Here is an 11,279-nt window from a genome sequence, read left to right on the forward strand (position 1 = left end):
GTGAAGAGTGTCTCAGCTTTACCAGTCTCTGAGACAGCACTATAGAACCCAGTTAATAAATTATTATCTGTGCCTTGGCCACCTGGAAAAATCGAACTGAGTATCTTTTTTGTTGTTTTTGTTTTTTAAATGTTTATTTATTATATGTTACTGACCATACAGTACATCATTAGTTATTAATGTAGTGTTCCATGATTCATTGTTTGTGTATAGAAAACAATGGTGATACAGGCTCGTAAGAGGCCCTAAATGCTCTCATACCAACAAAAGGAACATTCTTATTTGGATGGGTGTTTAGGGGGTTTTTCAGGGGAATGGGGACGAGGCATGTCTTTTGGTATGCTAGAAATGTCTTAGAGACAAAAACTCGATGACTAAAAATTACAGATTTTAATGCTGCTGAATTCAAAGGCCCCTAACCGTCTAGCAGAGCAGCTCAGCGGGTTCTGCTGAGCGGATGCCTGAGCCCGCAGCTCAGGTGAGTGCCGTGGAAAATCACCAGCTCTGTCCTTTTACAGCTTTGGCCATCAGAAGGAACATCATCTGATAATGCTGGGGGCTTCTAAAAAGCAAAAGGATGTCATCTCTTTCATATTTAAATCTCTAGGATGTATTACATTCATAATAAGAATGTTACCTTTGACAATTAAGCACCCAACTAGCTTTCTCCCTTGACCAAATAAAATATTAGCCTCTAAGAATAACCTGCATACAGAGTTGTATGGAATACCACCAGCAATAATCTATAGCTGTTTGACCATTGATGTACGTGTCATCGTTTTGACAATTTGACATTTCATAAAGCAATCAGCCAAGATTCATTCAGTATCTATGTTATACTTTTTTTTTTTTTTGGTCAGAAACTTTGTAAAAATGAAAAATCTTTAGATCCTTTAGGATAAAAGCTTCTTGATAACCAACCACATCATTTATGAACATTGGCTTCTTAATCCACAGAAACCTAAGACCACTCCAAAACACCTGTCAGGTTGACCTCTTAAAGTAGTCTCTCATTTTGAGAACGCCCGTGTGGCCACTGCCCCCTAGACATTTTGAGTTTTTTAAAGGAGAAAGAGCAAAGGAAAAGAGAAACATTGCCGACGATCATTCAAATAAGAAAATCTTTGTGAATTTTGATCATTTTAATAAATATATATCAAGAAAACCTCACTTTATTACAACACGTTCATATACAAGCATCTACCATCTAAGTTTTCAACATCAAATGTTTATCAAATATTGAAAATAAAGGACAAAACATTACTAGACTATTTAGCCATAACACAAGAACATGTTTAAAAATTGGTCCTTGTGGACATTGTCCAAATGACGACCCTACTCATACACTGTATGAATGAGACCTATATTTAATATTAACAGCAATAATAAAAAAGCTTTATCTTGGAGAAACTGGGAGGACTTACTTCTTTCCTCCGTTTGGCATTTGGTTCCTGTGAAGTATTGTTTAAGGAGGCCCAAGTCAATTAGCAACCTTGGAAATTGGAATACAGTTTAGCAGGAGTTGGCTGGAGTAGGAGGACGGACGGTCAGAGGGGCACTCTGAACACTCTTGCAAATGTACAAATTAAAGAAATCATTGAGAACACTGTTGACCAAATACATAGTAACTATTGCCAACTGAGTCCCATTTCTCCAAAATAACTTTCCAAAAACTAAAGTCTTTACATTCTTTAAGATAAAACCTTATTGATCACCACATCATTTATTAACATTGTGCTTCTTAATCAACAGCAAAAGTCATATATAAAAAACCACATGCTTTTATAATCTAAACGAGTGAAATGATGCAAAACAGATTAAAGTATAATGCATGCCACTGGTTCATGAACTTCATCGGACAAGAAAACAAAACAAAACAACCCAAAACCCCAAAACCCCCAACCCCAGCAACAGACCCGTTGCCATAGAAAAGCTCAAGCAGCTTAGTGCTGGTTTCTAACAGCTCTATTGTTTCCCCCATCCCTTTCTAAAAATGCCAAATCCAAAAGCAATTGGGCATCAAAAACAAAGGAAGAGTAGAGATGTTGAATCAAAAGTTGAACACAATAGTTTCGAAGTGAACGGTTTCCAAACAATATTGATCCACCCTGTGTATTTTTTTTTCCTGTTTGTTAAATCCCTGCTGTAACTCTGATTTATCCTTAATTTTCACATTGGCAAAAATTAAGATAAAGTAAGGCACCAAAAATCGCCCTGTATAACACCTCTCTAACTGCCTCATCACGCATCACAGGCAAGCCAGGAACTCGCAGGGATTACCCTTCTACACATATTGTTGATTGCCGCACCTAGACAGGTGTTTCATTATGTTACATCCTATTTTCATCTGTCATGCAAGACTGTTCAAGACAAGTCCTTAACGGCACGGTGAAGCCACTTCATCTAGCTCCCTGTCTTCAGTCTTTTATTCAGAAAAAAATACGGTATCAAAGAGAAGAAGCAGACATCCTTTGTTGGTTATGTTGCTTTGCTCACCAACTACCTACCTAATTAATTGGCACACATGTTGCCGTTTCTTGGCTAGTGACAGGCTCCTTGGGGGTCATGGAAAGATCACAAGGGCACCTTGTCCCCCAGTCTGATCTACTGACCTTTTCTGTGAGAAAACGAAGGTATACTTTTAAGCATTAAGTCGACTGTTCTCTTGGTAACCTCACCACATTTGTAAGTAGCTCGCTGATGCCTACTATACATCTGTTGTATGCAGTCTGCTCTCCAGGCATTAAAACGACACGGCGTGTTCATGGCATAATTTTATCAGTTGTACAAAACTATAAAATCCATTCAAAATAAAATTTATGAGAGCTAATTGATCATGCTGGGCATGCTTCCGGAGTTCGGTGAAAAGATGGCTCATAGTTTATTCCCTTTGCCACAGCACGGCTTGTTACTTGGTGAAGGCTCCTTTTTCCTTAAGGACTTTTTCCAAGACTCACTCACATTGCTTTTGTCATTATATCCAGTCTCAAAATAATCATAAAATTGGCCTTTGCACTCAAAAGCAAGGTCGTTTCCCACAGGTTCATGGCTTAGGGGGCCACCATCCCTATCGGTGTCATTATTTGCCTTCTCATCACTGAATGTGGCCTTTTCCTCAACACCTAGTGACCTGACATCAGTGACAAAGATTTCATTGGCGGGTACCTGGCCATCACTCTTGTAAACAGGTGCGCTGCCTACATCGAAATCCACCTGGTGGGAACAACTCGGTAAAGGCAGAGGGGGGGAGGAAGAGGAAGATGAGGAGGAAGAGGGGGCAGTGGTGGAGGCACTTCCGACACTAGCATGGACAGAAAGGGGTAGGTTTAGGTAGTGACCACCACATTCTTGGTAAAAGCAGCAGGCATGGAACTTCTCACACTCCTCTTTGGCCATCCGCGGTCGTTTTCGGTAAGGGCAGTCTTGAGCCATAAACCACTCTTGGGTAGAGGTGCCATTGAACGAGCAGGCAGGAAAGCACCAGTTATTCTGCATGATAATTTCGCCATGGATCCGTTTCATCAAGTTGTTTATAAGGACAGATCTCCGGAGGTACACTTCAGGATCATCGATAAACTTGAGCTTTTCTAATGACATATACAGGATATGGGCTCGTTCCTCAAAAATCGAGATGGTCTAAAAATGAAAAAAGGAAGAGAAAACTTAGAGGATATGGGCTATGTAAACATGCCATCACAGTATATTTCTTCCTGGGCAGTTGCTGGATCTGGGAATGCTGGGGTCCTGTTTCTCCCAGGTTCATTTAGGGATGCTGTCCCTAGTGCTGCTAATGACCCGCCCTTCCCGCCTCGACAGCGTGGGATTGGGTCCCAGGGCAGACCACAGCAGGGACAGGTCAGGTCGTCTGAGCTTCTGTGGCCCAGTGAGGGAGATGCCAAAACACACAACACTCATCTGCTCTGCTAGAATTCAGGGGAGCAGTTTCTCCGGAGGGCAGAGAGGTAGTAACGAGGCGCACAAGGAGGGGTTCTCAGTTGCTGGTTATGTTGTTTCTTGATCTGGATGCTAGTTACAGGGATATGTTCACTCTGTGAAACCCATCAAGCAGTACTCTTAGAACACTTGAAGTTTTACGTGTGTGTATACTAACCCATGTGCGCGCACACGCATACTCATGTATTATATGTCCGTTAAGTGTCTTTGGAAGGATGTCAAAATGCAGGTCATAGGAAGTCTACTTCAAACCCTGGCCAGGAGCATGAGAGCTGCGTTCAGTACTGTCCCTCTGGCTTTCACACTTGTAATTATCCTTACTTGCTTGAGGGACAACAATAATTGAGGCCCTGAAAGTCTCTGTCGGTGGAAGGGGCAAAGCAGTCTTCCTTCTGGGGCCAGGCAGGAGGAGAGATACAGGGAGGAAATGAGAAGACTCACTTCTGAGCAGTGTGATACTATCACTGGGGTGATGACTGGTACAAATCCAGCAGCCACTCGGAAACGGCTACAACCATAACACAGAAATGAAAGAGGAAATAAACTGATTATGTCTGGGCAACCAGCTCTTCCAGGTCATTAAAAAAAAAAAAAAAAAAAAAGTCACCTGGTAGCATGACCTGAGGAACTGTGAACAAATCCAGCCCAGGCTAACCAAAGGCAGGAACTATACATTCAGAGAAAAGCCCAGCACCTGTCAATGCACGTCGACATCTTTATGAGCAAGGTCAAGGTAACAGCTGAAGGACAGGCTTGTGGGGTGGCAAGGAGATGGGGTAAGAGGAGACACAGACGAAGATGAATTGAAACATTAAAAACCCTCTCTGCATCTCAGACAACTATGGTCTGGGTTACACCCTCCTTGATTAAATCTGTAGATAGTTTTTAAAGGAAGAGAAACATAAGGAAAAAGAACTGGTATTTGAAAAGCTTAGGAGGCCAGTTTCATACTTCTAGGCACTTCCTGGATCCCATTATTTTCTTCTTAACCATGCAGAAGAGTTAGCTGTGGTCTTTTCTAGGGAATGAATTACATATTTTAACAAACTACACCTATGTGATGAGTGTACGATGAAGTGCGTGTTTCTACTTGCATCCACACATTCAAGGGATAGTGAGTCTACCTCTAAGGGGTCAAGAGAGGCCCTAGGGAACAGCTCCCAGGCGGGCACACACAGAAGGGGCTTTGGCCTTGAGACCTAGAGAGTGGAGAGGGGGGAGATGTCAGGAAAGAACAGTGCATTTTGGTACACAGGTGAAAACATGGGACTGCTCATAACCACTGACACGACTTGACAACAATCAAGTCATTTGTAAAAAAGATGTTCCTTGGATTATATAATTTTGTTATTTCTGGGTAGAGGAGCTCCTGCTGGCTCTTTTTTCGACTACTTGTGAAAATAACAGAGGACCCAAAAAAGTGACAACGATTAATATGGTTCTGCTGAGAAGTGGCTCATTTCCATTGCTTGGGTGGAACAATTTAATTTCTGGAAATGGATCAAGCAACTAAGTATCTTAAACTCTTAATAAAAATAATGACTATTAAAAAAACATACTTTATGGCTACAGCTGCTGAGTGGTGGGTGAAAATCCTCTTCTTCCACATACTTCCTCTTAAAGTATGTGATCTTGGATGTTGTTATAGGATTTGAAATTCCCCTGTAATGTGATCCTGTGGTAATAAATCAGATATGACAAATGACATGCGGTTTGCCAAAGGTTCTCCAAACAAAATACTTTCCTTTAATTTCCTCATAGAAGATAACTTGGCTACATATCTGTCTGTACATGGGATGATTAAAAATAAACATTTGTCTTAATATTTGCTATCATACAGAATTCTGTGACCCAGGCTAGGCCAGGATTTCTAGGTAGTCATAAAGGAAAATGACCTATGTCAGCATTTACGAAATACTCCGAATCTTAATTCTATGCACAAACAGCAAAATTCAGAAAGGGGAGGATAGTATCGATTCAAATTGTTTAATTAAGTCCACTGCTCAAATGTATACATCTTTAACTGTAAGAACTAATAACCAAATGACTTTAAAATGTTATCGGCTGTGGGTAAGAAAGCAAATGACTCTCTGCACATTAGAGTTAGAATAGTCCTCTTTTCAAAATAGGAAATTAAAAAATTTAACTTAAAATTAAAATTTGAGTCCTTCTGTACTCTTTCAAAAATGTAACGTGTCAACCATGGGTTAAAGTAGGGTCTAATTTTGAAAGAACAGAGCTTTTAATCCCAAATGAACTTCAAGGAGTACACAGTTTACATTGTAGGGGGTTTTTTTCTTTAAAGTAGTATTACACAAAAAATCCAAGGAACTTACCTTAGGATAGAAGAATAAAGAATCAGGAAGAACATACTTCTGTATTTAAAAAATTTTCCCTCTGAATATGAAAGCCAATTGTGTGCTTAATGAAAAGAGGAGACACACAGCTTCTGGCCCAAAGTGCAGAGTCCTTTATGTCTCAGGGGATAAAGATTTCATTGTCAAGCTCACCAGGGGTCGTGTAGCTCTGAGAGAACCATGCAGTTCCACAGGGTGAAAAACCAAAACCCAAACTCAGGGTTTCAAAAATCAAGTTTGGTTCTTTTAAAAATATAGGTGGCATGACTTACACATGAAGCAGCAGAAGTGTAGACTCGTCTGAATGCAATTTAAGTTATCACCTCTGACCCTCTCCCTGGAGCCCTGGACTCACTTATGAGAGGTGAACAGACAGCCTGGGAAGTCCCTGGAACAGGAGCTCTCTCAGCTCAGAAGGGTGCCCCAGACACTAGTCTGGCTGCAGAGCTGCAGAGGGCAGTGGGGGGCGGGGGAAGGTCAAGGGCAGTACCTGCCAGTGGGGGACCGGCTCCCCGGTCTCCCTGCAGAGGAGCCTGTGCTGGCCCAGGGGGGCTCGGGCCTCCGTAGCTGTCAGCCTCCCATAGTGTCTGGTACCCAGCAATTTCAGCAGCTCCTTCCGAGACAATGGGCTCGCAGAATCTATTCATGGACAGAACCAGAGTCATCTCTGACAGCCTCAGATCTAAAAAAAAAAAAAAGAAAGAAAGAAAGAAAGAAAAAAAGAAGGAAAACAGCCCTAATCAAGAGTAAGCCAGGGGATGGCCTTGGCATTTTCATTCCTTTGCTTTGGGAAACTTACTTCTCGGTCCTCCCCTTCACCCTGAAACATTTTATTATTTTTTCAAAGAAAACCTCAGCAAACTCTCTCGCTGCTATTAGCTCAGCGTCTGTGTTCAGCAATCTGCATTTCATGGGCGGTTCTTTAAAATCCCATTTCTTATTGTTCTCAGATTCCCCTCAGCCCTCTTTGAGACAGCTGCTTTGCCTCCTAGACACATTTTCCCCCTGACCTTCCCGCAGAAAATGTACCGCTAAGAGGCATGTCCAAAACCCTTGCGCTTCCTTTCTATTAATAAGGCAAAATCAATTTTCTAGTCAATCCCCCCCAGAGTCTCCTTTGATGCAATCCGCTAATCAATCAAACGGAAAGGGTGGGGAGGCCGAAATCTCCACCCTAATCCCTACTTCGGCTAGGCTCGGTGGACTTGGGGCTGTGCGGCTGCCCCCTCCTTCTCTCCTTTCCGCAGGGCCAGTTTCTCTACAACATTCTGGGGCTCCCTCCACTTTCTTCTCCCAAAACGAAGCAGACAGAGACACACTTGGTAGTTGTTTCCACCAGCCCTGATCGGCCTGAACTGGATCTGCCTCCAGTCAAAACACTGTAAGATGAAGACAGAAAATTGGCTCCAGTTTCAAGCCGGGAGTTGCAGCCCCACAGGAGCCAAGCACAACATCCACGGAGCAGGCAGAATATTAAACAGGAGCCAGGGCTTGAGGGCCAGAGGCAGCCGACAACTCTTTCCTCGGCAAGGCCCAGGCACAAGGCAGGAACTTTCCAAGAGGCACCACAGTGCGGCCCTCCTCTCCAGTTCACGCCCCTGCCTGGGGCCTGCGGGGAGACTTGGGAGCCTCTGCTCCCTGATGCCCGTGCGGCTCCTGCATGACTTAGGTGGTGTGGGCCATTTCCACCGGGGTGCGGGGTCTTCACCTGGTCCCAGCTAAGGTTCAAGGCAGGGTCAAGGGTGAGTTCAAGGGGGAGGCGAGTTTGATTCTCCGTCAAAAAGACCAAGGGGCCAGAGATCAGTGGTGACAGCAGAGAAGCCCCTGCACCTTATTAACCGCTGGTTCCTTTTACAAGACCTGAACCTCCACTATCCCACTTCGCCATTTAAAGAACTGTCGCAAAGAGCGATGTCAGGCCTGCTTTCTGAAGATTGATTGTCTTTCAAATATATGCTAAGGGTCTAGTGCATGCTTTCTTCTTCAAATTACGCAGCTCCTAACGTTTTTGGGAAAGGGTGAATCCACTGCTGTCCAGCGAGAGATTATGATTACCTATGTGTTCTAACAAGGGTCCACTTCCAGGTACAAGGAGGAAAACCACCTGGGGAAGGGGAAATGGCTTCACTGAAGTGACAAGATTCTAACGGCTAACAGAGCAGCTCTTGGCAGCAATGACTCCATCCTTTACCCAGGCTTCTCTTTGAGATCCTAATTTCCGTCCCAACCTCACCGAAGGATGAACAGGGGAAATGTCCGTGTCAGTGGCTGGCATGAGGACCCAGCTGATTTGGGCTGCTAACCCACCTATCCCTTTCTCTTTTAAAATGCCCCCCAAAGAGGCAGCAGCCAGGGACTCACTGCAAGTAAAACCTTATTACAAAAAAAAAAGAAGAAGAAAAAAGAGAGAGAGAGAGGTTCGATTATTTTCTAAGAGGAAATGGTGGGACATGCCATTTATTTTGCTCTTGAGTCATCAAAAAATTTACACTACATTGATTTGATAAACTAAGCTATTCTGTCTATCACCCCTCAAACTCGGCATCCAAACAAGGTATCAAACCTCATGATAATTTATTCCCTGGGAGACTCTCATAAATGGTCTAATTTCTTAACCTATTATAAAAGACAGTTTTATCAGTAAGTGCTATTGCCAGGAGCTCATGAATTACAGCTTTTTGTCAGTAGCCCTCTCTCACTGACTGCAACAGTATTTTCCAGCTTGAAATTCACACTCACTTTTGTGCTGGATTCTGGGAATAGGACCCAAGCTTTTTGTCTATGTTGAACTTTTATGACATAAAACCAGAGGAGGTTGACAAATCCACGCCCCTTAAGAAAGTGAAGCATTTGTAGGCCCCCTAGAAGCCGTTACCTTTGTTTAATAGGACATTATATGGGCCCTGTGCTATTTTATGTTCCTAAGAGTTTGTTTCCATTTTAATGACTTATCATTGTAGCTTTTTTGGTTGTTAAGGATTTCAGGGTTTCTATTTGTTAGTATTGATTCCAGCATATGAAATCCTATCAGGATGCATCTGAACTTGAAACACAGCATAGTCCTTTTACCTTGGCTCTTTCTTTCCATTACGATATCTGATTTCTCTTAAGTTTTTCTTTCTTGAACTGGAAACTTTTACACACAAACTCCTAAGCCGGAGAAGCTCAGTGCCACAAACGATATTTCTAAGTCTCAACAAAACAGGAATGACTCCGGATTATTTGGGAGTGGGGAGGAGGAGATTTTGCAGTTGAGCCTTTCTTTCTAGTCTATTGAGAAATTATGCCGGGATGTTAATAAATTAAGAAGGCAAGTGCCACATTCGTGAAGCCCTGGGAGTGTGTGGTGCTATGCACCACTGTTTCACATGACTCTTCATGTGTATTATATGTGCAGATCCAAACCGTTATTATTCTCTGTATGATGAAATTTACATTGTAATTCTGCTACCGAGTTCAGAAGTTTCAATCCACGTGCTGCTAATATTAGATATAACCCCAAAGATGTACATTTATGGTAAAATTTGTTTTTTTTTTTAACATCAGAAGTGAGTAGAGTCAAAAGAAGGCTGTTCAAGTGTGTTTGGTCTATACATGGGTTTAAAACAAAAAAATAACCTCCCATGCCCAGGCTCCAGCATATCTGCTCTGAAACCCACTGGAAGTAGTGCAATGACACCTCAAGCATTCCCAGAAGGCTGAGGGCTAAATGTCATGATTTTCCAGCAAATGTTCATCGTAAAGTTACCAGGCGTTGCTATACAATTTGGTTTTTCCAGATGAGTTAGGCTTGTTCTTTCCTGAGAGCCATTCTAATGCTAATAGGAATGGCTGGCACACAGAACAGGCTAGCTAGGTTTAGTGGCACCTTGAATCTAACTGGGGCTCCTGGTCATTCTTTGCCCACCCCTCCCCCCATCTCTCACTGGAAATTAGAGAACATTAAGAGCATTATAGCCGTTAGAGATCTGATTCCCACACTGAAACGCAGAGCCGTAAAGGGCTGATATTTCCAATGCACCTTTGGTGCTGCCAGTCTTCAGTGTGCTGCCCAGGTGCAATCAAGCCCCTGACCTCGACGCTGTGCTTAACAAGATGCCAACAGCTCGTCCAGCTGCTGGTGGTGGTGATGGAAGGGGCTGAATGGGTGGAAGAAAATCCTTCAACCCGTCTTAATAGACAGATGTCGCTTTTCTGCCAGTCCCTGCAGTACACCTGTCTGCCCCGGGAAGTGCGTTTCTCAGCTGTAGCTTCGAGAGGCCAGGAGCTTTAGGTCAGGTCCTGGGGCTAGGAACGCGGGTGCTGGGCCTGAAGGAGAAGATGGGGTGTACGGGTGTCCGAGCCCTGGCGCCAGGTCTCCCCATCCCAGGCCCAAGACTGGGGTGGTGAGGTTTGGAGAACCGAATCCCTGCAGGCACCGCGTCCGGGCTCCCGCACAGACACACCCCCAGGGGTCGGTGCCGCCGCCCCTGGGCCCCTTCCCGGGTAGCGAGCGGAGCCCTGCCGGCCACCGGCCGAAGGAGAAAGTAAACACCACCCCAAGTGTCTGGGAACAAAGGCAAGTTGTCTTTCCACGGTGCCGGAGCCGTGCGCCTCTCCTGAAGAATAAGAGCTATTATTACTCTTTCTTTCTTTTCTTCTTCTTCTTCTTTTTTTTTTTTTTAAACAAGTTTCCTTCTAAGGGAAATAAACACCAAAGGTAGGATTCCAAGGAAATGACTCACGGCGGCTGGCAGGGCTCTGGCGAGGCTGGCCCGGGCCCCGCGCTCCAGCCCGCAGCAGATGCCTGCCCGGCCCTCCCTCCCTCGCCGGCCCAGCCCACTCGGAGCCCGCGGCTGCGGGAGCGTCCTGCGCGGCCGTGGGACCCGGGCGCCGGGGGACAGCGCCCGCACCACCCGCGGGCGGCTGCCCTGTCCGCGCCACCCTGGGCCCGGGGGCAGCCTCTCCCCCCCCCCCCCCCCCCCCCCC

The 11,279-nt window shown here is 44.4% G+C and overlaps 1 protein-coding gene across 1 annotated transcript; it reads right to left on the minus strand.

The window, feature by feature from the left end:
- Positions 1-1,094: 1,094 nt before the first annotated feature.
- Positions 1,095-7,713, minus strand: SERTAD4 (SERTA domain containing 4). Its single transcript, XM_008701185.2, has 3 exons — positions 6,802-7,713; positions 5,514-5,629; positions 1,095-3,636 (listed from the first exon to the last, which is right to left on the minus strand). Exons 1-3 carry the CDS (start codon positions 6,974-6,976, stop codon positions 2,875-2,877), a joined length of 1,053 nt encoding a protein of 350 aa, XP_008699407.1. The 5' UTR covers positions 6,977-7,713; the 3' UTR covers positions 1,095-2,874.
- Between the last annotated feature and the right edge of the window lie 3,566 nt (positions 7,714-11,279).

This window comes from Ursus maritimus, unplaced genomic scaffold (genome assembly GCF_017311325.1).
Source record: "Ursus maritimus isolate PB19 unplaced genomic scaffold, ASM1731132v1 scaffold_2, whole genome shotgun sequence".
Taxonomy (NCBI): Eukaryota; Metazoa; Chordata; class Mammalia; order Carnivora; family Ursidae; genus Ursus; species Ursus maritimus.